Source organism: Heterocephalus glaber, unplaced genomic scaffold (assembly GCF_053883595.1).
Source record: "Heterocephalus glaber isolate CG9 unplaced genomic scaffold, H.glaber_assembly_v1.0 deba00001509, whole genome shotgun sequence".
Lineage (NCBI taxonomy): Eukaryota > Metazoa > Chordata > Mammalia > Rodentia > Bathyergidae > Heterocephalus > Heterocephalus glaber.
This window is the reverse complement of record NW_028258325.1, coordinates 19,384,303-19,400,862: the sequence shown is the minus strand read 5'-3', so window position 1 is coordinate 19,400,862 and position 16,560 is coordinate 19,384,303. Positions and strand designations below refer to the sequence as shown.

The 16,560-nt window shown below is 41.8% G+C and overlaps 1 protein-coding gene across 1 annotated transcript in view; it reads right to left on the bottom strand.

The window, feature by feature from the left end:
* Pi4k2b (phosphatidylinositol 4-kinase type 2 beta) overlaps positions 1 to 6,803 on the bottom strand; it is a 28,464-nt gene extending 21,661 nt beyond the window's left edge. The window contains exons 1-2 of the mRNA XM_004847195.4: positions 6,379 to 6,803; positions 521 to 657 (exon numbers count right to left, since the gene is read on the bottom strand). Of these exons, the coding sequence (XP_004847252.1) occupies positions 521 to 657; positions 6,379 to 6,661 (420 nt within the window). The 5' untranslated portion in view covers positions 6,662 to 6,803. The remainder of the gene's footprint in view (positions 1 to 520; positions 658 to 6,378) is intronic.
* Positions 6,804 to 16,560: the final 9,757 nt, after the last annotated feature.

Sequence of the window (16,560 nt, the reverse complement as noted above, 5' to 3'; positions counted from 1 at the left end):
TCAATCTCTCTTTTCTAAGCTAGAAAAGCTTAGTACGTTTTACTTTGTTATAATCCAATCCCTTTAAACTTTAGGTTTCCCAGAGTCCTTTCATTGATACATTGTCAGAAAAATCATTCCTAGGGCAAAATGTACCTTTGCGGGGAGGGAGTGAAATATCTAGAAATGACATCAAACAGGTTTTGAAAATTTAAATTTCCACTGTGCTTGAATAATACAGTTCCAAGCTTTTATAAAGTAAGGACTTATGAATATATGCTCAACAAATCTACAGGTGAATGTGGGCATTTAGTAAATGCTCAAAACCAAATATAAAATATCAAAACAGCAAGCTAAAACTTAAAGCAATCAGTTATATTTCTATGTAAAGAACACTTTAGTGAAAAAGTGGCCCTAATTTTGGAAAAGAAGGCGCAATCAGATTTAAAAGAAAAACATCTTCAGAACCACATTGAATTCACATTTAAATTTGTGTTTTCCATAATTTCAGCAATATGTAGTAGGTCTGTGAACTTCTCACCCTCTTAGGATCCTTCACAAAGTAACTTCCACTTGACCCTTGAGAGATTCTCTCTGGAAAAACTCCAAGTTCTACTGCTTGCTCTGCTCTTGATATAATTTCAGCAAACTCTGGATCGTCCAAGAATGCATTCATCCCTGCCATACAAGAAATTACTGCATTAGGAGAAAGACCAGCTTCAAGAACGCTCAGGATATGCATCACTATATGTATGGATTAGGTCACTGGCTTTAGGACAATAAAGTACAGAAAAATGCAATCAAGTATTACAAGTTCTTCTTTCTGGGTTCTCTGACCCCAAGCCCACTTCCCTTTAAGTTCCACACGGGAAAAAACGTTCACTATTTGTTGAAAAATACCACATGAACACCTCTCATTTCACCTCCTCGGCAATGAGTCTGTCCTTCATCCTACTTCAGCCAGCTCTAGCCTTGTCTCCAATTCTGTCCTTATCAGTAACTGCAACCTCCCCTATATTTTCAATTTCAAGCACCTCCTATCTTCCCAGTTCACCCTGAGTCCAAAAGGTCTTCCATCCCACAAGAGCCTGCAAAGCACCAGTCTACCACACCGTCCTTCTTCACCAGCTGCACATTCTCATTTTCCTCCTTGGCCAGATCTAATTATGGTCCAGCACTACAGACCCACTTTGCCACTCTCTCTTCGTCACGGTCACCTGGGAAACTCCCAGTTCTGGTTAAGCCCACAGTCAGCTGACTCTATGCCTGCTCAGGGACGGCTGGACTCACACGCATGCGCCAACTCCTCTTCTCAGTCTCCATCTCCTCTCACCCACCCTCTCAGCAGACGGTCTAGTGCCCTATTTCACTAAGAGAAACAATTTAAAAAGTGATCACCAGCCCCCACCACAGTGTCTACTGACCCGTCACTTAACTGTGGGTTTGCTAGATCTGCTTGTGCTCCTCTCCTCTCCTTTATTAAAACTGACGACTCCCATATTTACATCTCAAGCCCGGATTTCTCCCCTGAACTCCAGACTACAGTACTCAATGTTTCTACTTGGATGTTAATACACAGATCAAACTTTACTACCTCAAGCTCAATCTTCATCTTTACCCACCCTCCTGAAGACTTCATCTCCATTGTTCCCTCATCCAGCTGCTGGCAACTCAAAATCTCCCAGGTTAAGCTAAAAAATTTTAGAATCATCCATAATCTCCCAGGTAAAGCCCTTCACATCTGTGACAGTTAAGCTGGACTGTCAACTTGATGGGCGTGTAAGCCACCTAGGGGATTAGGAAAGCCACTTTTGGGTGCATCTGTGTGGTCACAGAGGCATGACACTGGGTACTGTGTATACCTGGTCCCTGGCCCCTTCCTCTCTGGCCCTGATTCCTCTGCTCCATTTCCTGGCTGCCAAGAGTTGGCGTTTCTCCACCAGGCCTTTCTACCATGCCATTTCTTCCCTGGAGCCAGCTGACCATGGACAGAACTCTCTGAAACCGCGAGCCAAATAAACCTATTCACATTTTAACCTGGAATTTATTTCAAAGCTATATGAGTATTATTGTGAAAATTCATAACTTTGCTTAACTCAGAAATAAATCTGTTACTAACTTTTAAAAGACTGTGCTGGGAAAAATACTACTAAAAGGTCAATTAGGCATATTTAACCTATTGTAAAGAATAAATAATCCAAATACTTTAGTCATGTCTATAAATTGATATGCCCATTCCAAATTATCTCTTGAAAAATCTTTAAAAACCAAGAAATTGCCTTTTTTGTTAACTTGGAAGAAGGATCAGTATTTAGTGGGTACTGATATATTTATTTGAATAAATATAAGTTTCTAGTCTCATTCAAGCTCTTCAAGCACTCTTTTTTTTTAACTTTTTTTCCACGGAGGTACTGGGATTGAGCCCCAAGGGCCTTGCTCTGAGCTCCATCCCCAGCTCTTTCTATGTTTTGAGACAGAGTCTCACTAAGTTTCCCAGGCTGGCCTCAAACTTGGGATCTTCCCTGTCTCACCCTCCCCAGTAGCTGGGATTACAGGCATGCGCCACCACATCTGTTAAGACTCCTCACTCTTCAGACGTTCAGCTCACCCACTGAACCTTGTGGTTACCATGAGTCTACCAAATCTACTTCCCATGGCTAATTCTTCTTCATCCTGCACACTTACAACACTAACAAAATGCTCTTCAGTCCCAGTGAGGCAGAGGTCTTTGCTTTCTGATGTATCTCATGTGCCTGGCACACACAGGCCCTCAATAAATTTGTCTGAAAGTTTGATGAACTATCCCCTGGGCCACACTTAAGGGCTATTGCTAGTCCTTTACAAAGCAGAAACTAAAAATGGATTGAAAGAACTCATTACATAGCCTTTTATATTTAGTTGAATATAAGTATTTAAGATGATTTTATGAAGTATTCATTTTAAATGAATAAATCAAAATGAACTCGTCCTCCCTCGAGGATTAGAAGTACATCTTACTCATCTTTACATCTTACTCACAAGCCAGAATATTTGCTAGAAAAAAGCAAGTGCTTACAAGTCTGGTGAGCTGAGCCCTGCTATTCATCCTTCAGGTCACAAGTTGGATGCCATTTCCTCTGCCAAAGCCTTCCTGGCTCCCATATCCAGGGCACAGTTCCATGCCTCCAGGGAACCCTCAGCTTTCCCCATTAGAGGACATACAGGGTCTGTTAGAACTGTTTGTTTAATCGACCATTTCCTTCATTAAGCTGCAATGCTGTGTGGGGACAGGGCTAGCAACCACAGGCCTCCATGTGATAGAAGCCACTATTGTTTCCTCGAGGCCTTGGTTTACACTGGCACCTAGTAGGCACTCAAATGTTTGATGAATGCTGAATCTCTGTAATAAATAGGAAACAAAGGACAACTGTATTTGGAGCAGTGGTTGAGGAACAATCTCCAACCCATGGCCACTCACTTTCCAAAGCTTGGTTATAGGGGATCAAGACACATGTACACCTACTCTTGTAAATCTTCTTTTAAATTAAATCAGGAGTGTCCTGAACCTCCACTGAGTAATACTGTTAACACCAGCTATTAGACTTGCTTCTAAAATGGGCTTCTGGGGAGTTATAAGAAACAGCTGTATGGAATCAATCCCTTTTATTGATTCTTTTATTGAGAGATATTGTTCAGCACGGAGTCTCTTCTCCAAGAGAATATGTGACAGGCTACCCTTTATCACTGTGTTTTGGCTCAAACAATCAGTTTAACTTTATGAATATAATTGGGTTCTCTCATGTTAACTGTTCAATAATTTTAAAAGTCAACTTGTGGGGTGCCTGTATCAAGTAACTGATAAGTATTTTGTGTATTCTTATTCTAGTCTCCATCTTACTTAGTTTACTACTCTTATTTCCCATTCTCATCTTCCTCATTTGTAAATGATTTTATTTTGTTCACACATTTATAAGCCATTATGAATCACTAAATGATTTATAAATACACATTTTCTATTTTGGCTGCTTTTTGTAAATTCAAATATTTTTCTCTGTTAGGCTCTACAACAGAAGACATGTGTTCAATGTTCAGTCACATTACCCCTCCCTGGTTTAAGTGGGAACAAAAAATAGTACTCGCTTCAAAGGGTCAGTTATGAACTAATATATAGGAAGCACATTGAACTGTCTACCACATACCAACTGCTATATAGGTTATTACCCATTATCATCTTTGTTACTCTCCAATTTAATGATTAAAATAACTAACAAGGAATGCCAGAACTCTTGTTTGACTCTGATCTAACAACTTGCACTATGGTTTATGTTATTTCTAGACTATGTCAAATGTCTTGTTAAAATAACAGGCACACAACATTCTTCATGGGCTAAGTACGTAAGGCCTCTGTCTATATAAATAAAATAGTTAAGCATCATAAATGATGTTAATAGTAACCTAAGGCAAGAATGTCTTGGAAATAAAATAATCTGATGGTAAAGGATGAAGTAAGTGAAATGACTCATTTAGAAAAACCCTAAACTTAAACATCTAGTTAAGTCAATCATATGCTTTTCAGAAATGTCTTCTAAAGATTTTTCAGCAGTTTTTATAGTTCAAAACTATTTTAAAATGCCATTAAAATAAAACCTCCATAATATTCACATGTAACAAACACAGAGATCTAGAGCAAAATGGAAATAATGCAGGCCATAAAAGAAAAAAGAACTAGTTTCAGTCTTGGCTTTACCACTTCCTGGATATTTGACTTTGGGCAAACCACTTACCTCTGACGCTTCAGAACTTCCAGTCTTTATAGTTATATTAATTTTCAATTCTCACAACGAGGAAGGGAGGTCAATGATAACTAACTTGCTGTGGTGTTGTGAGAATTAATGAAAAATAATTTTTAAAAGATCTTAGTTACCACCACTAAGAAGGTAAGAATTTCTTTTTTTTTTGGTACCAGAGATTGAGCTCAGGACCTTGCACTTGGGAGGCAGGCGGTGGAACCACTGAGCTAAATCCCCATCCCCAAGAATTCCTTTTAATAATTCATTTGTATTCTAATTACTATACTCATCCTCACTTTGATCTTTATTATCTGTTTACAAAAAAGTTCATTTTCACACAACAAACACACTTTCAAAAGTAGGTTCTATTAAAATAGTAACTTTGGAGTTGAAAATGGCAAGCTAGGCATATGGATCTTAATTACTTCCCAGACTGGCTTCTAGGTAATGTATGTCCAAAATGACAGTGCTGCTAGGTGAATGCAGGTCTATTTGTGATCCGGTTCTAACTTATTTGCTCTAACTAGTGTCACACCGCAAATGGCACATACAATTAGCCAAAGTTGTAATGGTAGCAGACATCCCCAACAGATGTATTTTCCAAGATGTTAACAATCAGACAGACTGCTCCCTTGGGTCTGATTTATTTTGGAACATTAATTTGAATAGAAGTTTAACTAGAACTTGAGTGACTTATTCTATCCAAAATTCTTTAAATTATTAAAGGCACATTAGAGTATTAGGAGCAGAACAGGTAAAAATCTAACAACTCCAGAAAAACAAAGTGGAATTCACTAAAAAAAAAACCCCAAAAACGAACTAAAACAAAGCAAAACACTACTTTCTGTGGCTCTTCTTTAAACTCTGTCACATGGAGTGATACTCCAGGCAAGGTGTGCACGCCTTCTCCCTAAATGCAAATAGGCCTGTCTGTCGCTAACTGAAAGTCTTTTATGTATCAGTGTACTCACTTTCCACCAATTTAATCCAACTTCACACGCCAAAAAAACTGACTTCATCAACAAGTATTGAGGCCTGCAATAGCATGCTTACATTTTACTAACTTCCAACATCCTTTCAATTACCCCTTCTTTCAGAGGCCATCAGTCCAGTTAAGAGTGCAAATAAGTGTGTTTTCTTAACGTATCAGTAGAGAAGCTATTCAAAAACTCTGCAAGAGACGGCAGGAACAGGAATTCAAGTGCCTCTGCCTCTTCTGGCTAGTGCCACAGTAACATTTGGTAGAAAAGTTTTGAAACGTGTCCCCGCGGCAAGTGGACCCTGCTGCCCTTCATCTCCCTGCTGTCATCCACCTTGCAAACAACTCACAACTCAAGTAACTTTTTGGATAGTTCAGAGTTCTTAATTTGGAACTCAAGTCCAAACTTGAGCAAACAATCTACGTCATTTGGCAGTGCTAAGCTTTCCGCAGAGTCTGATCCCAGTGCGGACACGCCATGGGGACAGGACTAAAGCGTCAGAGTTTAATGACAACCGCTGGCCACAGGTAAGCCAGCCTACAGCCACTAATCAGAAGAGGACAGCAAGCCAAGAGTGCAAGGCTGGCCACGCTCGGGCTGGCCACGCGTGAGGCAGGGGCCCTCGGGACGCGCCGAAGGAGCGCTCGCACCTGGGATCGCGGGGCGGCTCCGGTCCGAGTCGGGGGACGACCTTCGGAAGGCCCCCGCGTCCCCACGCGGGAGCAGCGGCTCCTGGTCGCCGGCCTCCCGGGGGGCGGCCGCGCCCTCGCCCCCCGCCGCCTCTAGTAGTCTCACGGCGCCGCCAGGCGCGGCTCTGCGCGGCTGGGCCCCGGCGTTGCGCGGCAGCAGCGGCTCCCGCTCCTCGTCCTCCTCCTCCTCCGGGCTCCCACCGCCCGCGGACGTCCGCCCGCCGCGCTCACAGGGCTCCGCCATGGGCGCACCCACGCTTTCAGAGGCCGGATCGGAGCGGTCAGCTGCCGGGGTCCGACATCCGCATCGCGGGGAACATGAGCCGCTGGGCAGCCGCGGCCCCGGCCCCGCCCCCGCCCCCCGCCCCGCCCTGCCCGCTCACGACCCGTTCTGCGCCCGCCCAGCGGTGGTCCCGCTCGGCCCGGCCCGACCCGGCCGCACCCCACCCCACCCCCACCTCCCCCGGTTGGGCAAGGACTCTGCGCCGGCGCGGAAGTGTTGGGCGGCGGGGCCAATAAGGGTGGGACTCGCGGGACCCGGTGAAGAGGCGGGCACAAGGAGGGGCGGGGCGCAAGAGGGGCGGGGCGCACACCTAACCCTGATGGCCCAGAAGGTGCATGGCTCACCTGCTGTTGCTCATGGAATCGGATTCATTTCCACACAGGTAACTCCTTCGGCTACAGATTTCTTTCTGAGTTAACCACAACTCAGGTAGGTCGTGTAGGTCATGTAGGTCTCTTTGAATGACTAGTATTTGTTTCCTCCACTAGAAGTCTTGGTTCAGGTGTTCTAGCTAATGATAGTTTTTTCTGACTTATCTATTAGAAGTTTACCAATGTTTAAAATCTTTCTGAAAAGCCATAGTTTGGTTCCATTTATTTTCTCTTTCTAGTTTATTGATCTTTGCTCATTATTACTCATTTAGTGTTTGATATTCTTTTTCTGGTTGTTTAGAGATTATCAATTGAGGACTTTTTGACTTTAAATTTATCCACTTAAAGCTATGAGTTGCCCTCCCATCATTGCTTTAGCTGCATTCTACTGCATTTGATATGGTGAGCGTTTTCACTTGGCCAAAGATAGTTTTTAACTTCTCAATTATTTTTTTTCTCCCACCCGTTTGCTTGAAGAGTGTTAATTTCCACACATTTAAGTGCATTTTCGCTTCTCTAGATATTGTTATTTCACATTTGAGTCTGTTGTGGACAAAGAAGGTGCTCTAACATTTCTGTCCTGCGAAATGTATTGAGACTCATTTCACAGTCCAGAATGTTCCTTACCTGGTGACTTTTGCATGTGCAATTTTAAAAGAGTATACTTTCTGCAGCTCAGGGGCTGTATAACTAACTATTCTATAAATAATCAATTGACACCATCTTCATCTTTCTGGAGTAAGATGGAATCTCGTCGTTGTTTTAATTTATGTTTCTTTAATGGCTGGAGATATTGAACATTTTTTTCATGTATTTTTGGCCATTTGTATTTCTTCTTCTGAGAAGTGTCTGTTCATTTCAGCTGCCCATTTAAAAAATTGGGTCTTTTGGCCAGGGATTTATCTCAGTGGTTCCAGCGCCTGCCTTGCAAGTGCAAGGTCCCGAGTTCGATCTCTGGTACAAAAAAAAAAAAAAAAGGGTCTTTTATTTTGGGGAGTCTAATTTTTTGGAATTCTGTATATATTCTAGATATTAGTCCTCTGTCCAAGGAATAGCTGGCAAAATTTTTCCTATTTTTTTACATTATTCTGTTCTTGGTTGTTTCCTTTGCTGTGCAGAAGCTTTCTAATTTGATACTATCCCATTTGGTGATTTTTGGTGTTATCTCTTGTGCAGTTGGGGTTCTGTTCAGAAAGTCCTTGCCTGCATGGGTGTTTTCAAGGGTTTTACATATTTTATCTTCCAATAGATTATTTTTGTTATAATATTTAGATCTTTGATCCATTTTTTAGTTTAGTAAATGGTGAGAGAGATGGTTTAGATCAGCGATGGCGAATCTTTTAGAGATTGAGTGTGCAAACTACAACCCAGAACCCATTTATTTATTGCAAAGTGCCAACACTGCCGTTAAACCTGAACGCTTGGCTGCTGGGGCCATGCTGGGGTGACTTGGCTCATGTGCCAACAGAGAAGGCTCTGTGTCCCCACTGGGGCGTGTGTGCCATTGGTTTGCCACCACTAGCCGAGATTCAATCTTCTGCATTTGAGTAGCCAGTTTTCCCAGCATAACTTGTTTAAAAGCCTGTCTTACCTCAAGGGTTAGTTTTTGGTCCCTTTGTCAAAGATCAGGTAGCTGAAAGTGCTTGGAGTTGTTTCTGCAACATCTGTTCTGTACCATTAATCCATATATTTGGGTGTTTGGGGTTTTTTTTTGCCATACCATGCTGTTTTTATGACTATCTTTGTAGTGTAATTTGTAGTCTGGAATTATGATTCCTCCCTCCTGCTCTTGTTGCCAAGGATTGCTTTTGCTATTCTAGGTCTCTTCTGGTTACATATGACTTTTAGGATTGTTTAGTTCTGTGAGGAATACTATTGGTATTTTGATTGGGACTGTGTTAAATCTGTGTATCAGTTTTGGAAGTATGACCATTTTGACTATACAGCTGCATCTGAATGCCAGAATCTTGGAAAGAATTAAATTTGCAAACCAAGGTACCACTATATTTGTTCTGCTGATCCAGAAATAAGGGGATATCTTTCCATTTTCTGATGTCCTCTTCAATCTCCTTTTTCAGAGCACTGTATTTTTCATTGTAGAGTTTTTTCTCTTCCTTGGTTACATTAATTTCTAGGTATCTAATTTTTCTTAATGATATTGTGAAAGGTATTGTTTCTCTAATTTCTTTATTGGTTAGTTTATTATTGATGTACAGGAACACTACTGATTTTGTGTGTTGGCTTTGTATCCTGCTACAGTACTGAATTTGGTTATTAATATAAGACGTTTTTTGGGTCCTCTATGTAGAGGATCATGTCATCTGCAAATAATGATAATTTGACTCCTCCCTTTACTATACATATCCCTTTTATTTCTTTTTCTTGCCTGATTGCTCTGGCTGATGTTTTGAGAACTGTATTGAACAGTAGTAGTGATAGTGGACATCATTGTCTTTTTCCTGATTTTTGTTTGTTTGTTTTTGTTTTTGGTACCTGGGACCGAACTCAGAACCTTGTGCTTGTGAGGCAGGCACAGTTCCACTGAGCTAAATCCCTGGCTCTAGTTTTTGTGTTTTGTTTTGCTTTGTTTTGGTACTGGGCCTGGCTCTAGTTTTGTTTTGTTTTTGATATAGGTTCTCATTATGTAGTCCAGGCTGGCTGTGAACTTACTATGTAGCCCAGGCTAGCCTTGAACTTACAGCAGTCCTCCTGCCTCAGCCTCCCAAGTGCTGGGATTTCAGATTGTTCCTGATTTCAGAGGGAAAGCTTTCAGTCTTTCCCCATTTAATATGATGTTGGCCATTGGTTTGTCATAAATGGCTTTTATTGGATTGAAATAAGGTCCTTCTATCCCTATTTTCTATTTTCTTCAGGGTTTTTATTATGAATGGATGTTGGATTTTGTCAAAGACTTTTTTGCATCAATTGAGATAATCATGGAATTTTTATCCTTGCTTCTGTTTATGTGATGAGTTACACTTATTAATTTGTGTATGATGAACCATCTCTGGATCCCTGGGATGAATCCTACTTGATCATGATGTATGATCTTTTCAATGATTTGTTGCATCCTATCATAGTTACTTCACTTGGCTCTGAGACACAATATTGACACCCCAAATTTAAGAAGAAAAGGTTTATTTGAGCTCACAGTTTATAGAGGTTTCAGTTAGCTGGCTTCGAGGGAGGGCAGCATGACATAAGGGCATGGCAGAGGAGAACAGCTCAAGGCATGCAGCAGGAAGTCAAGCAAGTGACCAAGGGAGGAAGGGGGAGATAGAGTCTTCCAGGCCACACTTCCGGTCACCCATCTCCTCCAGCCATACTGATGAGTATCAACCCCATGATCCAGTCGCCTCCCAAAAGCCCCACCTATGAACACATAAAGCTTTGGTGTGTGTGGGGGGGGGACGTCAAGATATAAACCATAACACATCCTGTTTGCCAGTATCTTGCTGAGGATTTTTGATCAATGTTCATTGAGATTGGCCTTTTCAGCTGGGTCCTTTTATGGCTTTGGAATCGGGATTGATAGCTTTCTGGAATGTCTTTGAGAGTACTCCTTCCCTTTTTAATTTATTAAAGAGTTTGAGGAGTAATGGCGTTAGATCTTCCCTAAAGTTCTTGTGGAAATTGGGAATGAATCCATCAGGACCTGGGCTTTTCTTGGTAGTTTTTTTTTTACTGTTTCATTGTCTGATATGGGACTATTTGGGGTTTTTATGTTTTCTTGCTTCAGCTTTGGTAGGAATCTGTCCATTTCTTCTGAAGTCTCCATTTTACTACAGGTTTTCATAGTTGATAATAGTCTGGATTTCAGCAGAGTTCACTGTGATTTCACCTTTTTCATCTATAATTCCATTGATTTAAGTCTTTCCTTCAAAAAAGTCTTTTTAAACACTGAAACAACAGAGTTTACCAAAATATTAATAATTGTACTGTAACTCATCTCAAAGTATCTTATTTTTCAACTTGGAATTATATTCACATCTATGACTTATAGTGAAAGTGTTACAAGGCAGTCTCCTTCTAAAAGTGGCTTGCCAACTAAATGTTACCAGGTTTTGAGTTGCTTGCCTCTCCTTGAGTTAGATTCCAGTTTCTTCTTGTCTCGAACAAAGAACTGAATGAAACAAGCAAAAAAAGTTGACAAAGCTTATTTGAAAAAGTAAAAGTGAAGAAAGAGAAGCTCGCTCTGCAGAGTGAGTTTGGGCTGAGTAAGTAAAAAAAAAAAAAAAAGCAGGATAAAACTGTACCCTGAGGGACACTGGGCAGGATATGGTGAGGAAGGCCACCATAGCGAGCTCTTCGCGATGTCTGTGGTCTTTTATGCCATCCAAATCTCGAGGAAACCCATGAGAACTTCTACATCCAGTTCCTGAGAGTCCGTGCTGGGATCCCATACCTCAGGCTGACATCAGGTCCAGGCCATCCTGTTGAAAACCTGCTGGAGTTCTCCTGAGAAGTTCACGGGGAGAGCTTTGGGAGCTGCTCTGCACATGTGTCTAGGATCTTGTATTTAACAGGTCACACCCACTTACCCAGTCAGCTTTGCTATGCCCTAATCTCTTGACTCGTTAGGATACAAAGAATTCAGCAAAGGGAAAAGGCAGTGAGGCTAGATGTAAAGGAAAACTGAGCTGCTCCCAAGAGATGCCTCCCAGAGGAGTTTGTACTTCCCCAAATTACAACAGTAACAACACGTATGATTGTTGTCAATCAAGCTCATTAGCTCATTAGAAGCTCATCAGAAACTCATGTTTTAGGGATGACCCTTTTAGCATCCTCTGTCTGTCATGAATTGAAACTCCAGACCCCTAGAAGCAAAACAAGTATTCAGCATAAACCAGGTTATTTTCACAAGCAGTTTCAGCACAGTTTGCCACCCTTATCAGGAATGGCTGGAACCCTCCTGAAATTCCAGTTCCAGATGTCAGCCAAGGCCCAGCCTTATCAGTAGGTCTTTCTGAGAATAGTAGTCTCAAGCCTGCTATCTTACTCTTTTTGGCATGCAACCCACCAATAAAACAAAGCTTTTATTGCTTACCATGGTAAGAAGATCACATCTTGAATTTGGCAATATCCTGAAGGGGAAAGTGCAAGGGTTAGAATTTACTGAGATTGAGTTTTGTGGAGCACAGATTAGGATTGAGTTAGGATTGGTGGAAACAGCAGGGCAAAGTTTTGTTTTGTTTTTTTTGGTACCAGGGATCGAACTCGGGACCTTTCGTTTGTGAGGCAAGCCGGAACCACTGAGCTAAATCCCTGGCCCGGGGGGAAAGAGTTTTGAGTCTCCAAGGGATTCCAAGAATGTCTCAAGCTGTCTTTAGATGCTTTCTATTGAACAGCTAAAGGGTCTTCCTTTAATAACATCCACACTTTATTCACATTGCTTCCACCTTTACAGCAACCCTGAAAGGTTTTGTCATTTTCATTTTTCAGATGAATAACCTGAGATTCAGAGAAGGTAAGTTGCTCAAGTTCCATAGCTAGTGAGAAGAGTTGGGATTTGAACCAAGGTCTTTTGGCCTCCAGAACCCTTGTCATAGGGTTATAGCCTGTACTTCAGATAACTTTAATTTCATAAATGCTGCCTTTCCTGTGTGATATTCAAAAGTGCGTCATTTTTATCACCCTCAACTTGCTCTCTGCATAAAAAAATCCACCTGCCTTCTTTTTTATTGCTAATGAATCTATTGTGCCATGTGACAGGTACCACAATGCCAAAGGATCTTTGTTCCATTTAACTGATGTTATCATCTACTGTGTATCAGGACTATGCCAGGAAGAATGCTGGTCTGGTGTGGTAATGAGTTCATGAAATGCAAGGCCGAGGCAGTGCTTAAAAATATATGTATTTAATTAAAATACACTTGTACTTCTAGTTTGTGCTGTTTGCATTAAGAAAAAGTCTTAAATTTTTATAACTATAGAAGACAATTCCATTTCATGACAGAAAATGAAAATACCCAAGTGCCAATATAATCCCAGATGCTAGCTAAGTCCAGGCAGGAACTGAGGTTCAGTAAGTTTGATACTCTGTAATTTCCCCAGAATTTGCTTTTGTGTGGTCACCTGCCTGTTTGTCTATATTCATAATATTTAGTAAAAATAAAAAACCCTAATTAAACAAAAAGGAGACCATGATGAGCTTCTGAGGAAGATGGGGAGCTAGGAAACCATGTACTGCTCCTGCCAGTGGGTGAGAGCGGAGGGTGTGTGGGAAGGAGGCCAGATCCCTGAGCCCCAGGCAGGGAAAAGGAAAGAGGGAGCCTGTGACTGGGCCTGCAGAGAGGACTGGGGCTCAGTCCTCGAACCCGGTACCAGTTTGCTGGGGTTGCTATAACAAATTGCCACAATCTGGGGCTTAGGACGACAGAATTATTTTCTCCCAGTCCTGCGGTCTAGAAGTTCAGAGTTAGTGCTGGTAGCATCATGCTCACTCTGAAAGCCCTGGGGAAGAATTTGTCCTTGCCTTCTCCCAGCTTCTGGTGGCTCCCAGCAATCTTTGGTCATTGCATTCTGTCCTCCAGGTTTACACAATCTCCTTCTATCTCTCTGTAGCCTCTCCTTTTCTTATAAGGACACCAGTCATTGGATTCAGGGCCCTCTCTAATCCAGTATGACCTCATTTTAACTCATTTCATCTGCCAAAACCCTTTTTCCAAATAAAATTCCATGCAGAGGTTTCCAATGGCTATGAAATTGGGGAGGGATTGGGGGAGTGCTCAACTCATTATAAAACCCATTTAGACAGAATGTCCCCACTTAGAGCCTCAGTGAGTCTGATACCATAGCTTTCCTAACTGGAATCTATGACTATCACAGAAAGAACCACTGAGGAAACCAAGAAGTGGTCACAATAAAGAGAGAATGAGAGAATGCTCAAGGAAAATGGCTTCCTGTATGTGACCAGGTTTATGCTGTTCCATGGTTGAGAAGACCAGGATTCCAAATTTCTGGGGCTGCTGTACCACCCCCTCAGAGTGCTGAGGAGGTGAGCCACACGGGAGCTAGCACACTCCCCCCCACCCCGCCCCCCTGGCCATGCGTCATTACCTAGATCCACACCGAAGGGTTGTAGGGGTCATAAAGGACATTGTTCTGAGCTTGAGAAGATAGAGTAGAAGTGAATAACAGAAAGAGGGGCTCTCTGAGGCCCCTTGATGAAAATGAAAGCCCACCAGAAAAGTGAAGAGAATCTCCCCAATAAAGGCACACCAGACCACCATAGTTGGGGGAGCAGTGGTGTGGACCAGAGCAGCGTGGCTGCAAGCAGATCCCAGCCAGGGCTCCACCCTGACCCCAGAGGCTGGGGCACACCGGCCCAAGACAAGGGCCTGCGTGGAAAAGAGCTGCACAGGCACACAAGCAACAGCCAGAGGTTCGCCCCAATACCATCAGTGAGTGTGCAAGACCCTAGCCAGAAGCTTGCTCACACAATAGGAACTGGGATGCACAGCCACAAGCCAAAGGCCCTCCCAGACAACAGCCACATAGGAGCCCTAGCCAGTGGCACACCTAGATACCATCCCAAGTGTGCACAGGCCCCAGCCAGAAGCCCAGCCAGACAACAGGTCTGCTCAGGGATCCAGAAGGCCACCACTCTGAACCCAGGAATTGGTGTACTGGTGAGCATCCAAGAAAAGGCAGCTCTGTGGCTTGCTGAGAATTGAAGACCACTGAGTGAGCAAAAAGTTGCCTCAACAAAGGCACAGCAGGCTGCATCTGTTGAAATGAGAAGACATGTAAACAAGCCTCAAAACCAAACTTCCAGATCACCTAAGGCAACGCCAAAGGGAAACAAGATGAAACACTCTGATATTCAACCACCTGGACTCCCTGACCTGGCAACAAAAGAGGATTTGGAAAAAATAAAATCAGAAATAATTTCTCAGAAAACAGCAGAGATTGTGCCCATAGTGCAAGATATGATTAATAAATCTAGAGTGGATACAGATAAAAAAAATAGAGGAGATGAGGAACATGATGGAATCCCAACATAGGAAACAAATGGAATCCATAAAACAGATGCAAACAGATTTCCAGGAGATTAAAAACTCCATTGAAAGTTTACGTAGCAGAAGGAGCCAATGTGAGGACAGAATTTCAGATATAGAAGATAAGATTGCAATTAGTGACCAGGAAAAGAAAAATTTCTTTAAAATAGTAAGGGACCATGAGAAATCAGTCCAGCAGCTGCTAGACAATCCAAAGAAGAATAACGTAAGACTGATCGGAGTCAATGAAGAAACAGGAGAGAGTGCAGATGACATTAAAAAAAACTGTTCACAGAAGTGATGACAGAAAACTTCCCAAGCAGGGGAAAAGAAATTGACATACAGATAAGGGAGTCATATAGGACTCCAACTAGCTGTGATAAAAAAAAAAAATCTACACATAGGCATATAATAGTTAAGATTCCAGAAACCCAACAGAACAAAATTCTACAAACAGAGAAAAGAAACAAATCACATACAAAGGAAAGCCCATCAGAATCACAGCAGACTTCTCAATGCAAACCCTCAAGGCAAGAAGAGCTTGGAGTGATGTATTTCAAACCCTAAAGGAAAACAGCCTCCAACCCAGACTGATGTACTCTGCAAAACCATCTTTCAAAACTGGTGGAGAAATAAGATACTTTCATGACAAAGAGCAACTTAGGAGCTTCATGAATACCAAACCAGCATTCCAAAAAATTTTAGACAATATCCTAGGAAAAGACAATGAGGACCACAACCCCAGAAAGGCCAGCAGAATGAATCCATTGGGCATGACAAGAAATTAACACAAAGGGTGAGAATCCAACAGAAACAAAAAGTCATGGCAATGACAAGTCAATAAGTTTCAGTTATAACCATGAATGTTAATGGTCTCAATTCACCAATCAAAAGAAATAGACTGGCAGAATGGGTCAAGAAGCAAGATCCAACAATATGCTGTATACAAGAACCACACTTAATTAAAAAAGAAACTCATAGACTGAAAGTTAAAGGGTGGAAAACAATACTTCATATGACAGGAACCCGAAAAAAAGCAGGAGTAGCTATCCTCTTTGTAGATCAAGTGCATTTCAACATCTGAAACACTTCTGGTCCCAATAATTTCAGATAAGGGACAGTCAACCTGTATGTACAAATCTATTGTGAACATGTGTTTTCATTTCTCTTAAGTAAAAACTTAAGAACAGAATTGTTGGTTCTTAACAGTAGTACAAGAAATTTCTATATTGTTTTCCAAAATGATTTTATCATTTTACATTCACATTAGCAGTATTAGAGAGTTCTAACTGGTTCACACCTAAGCTGACATTTGTTCTTTTAAAATCTTTAACTTAATCTCCCTAATGAGTGTATAATATGATCTTGTTACTGTACTGATTAGTATTTTTCTGATTCTAGTGTTGCACACCTTTTGTGCTGTACTGGCTATTTATCATCTTCTTGTGCCTGCTTTTTAATTGGGTTGTCTATTAATGAGCTGTAAGAG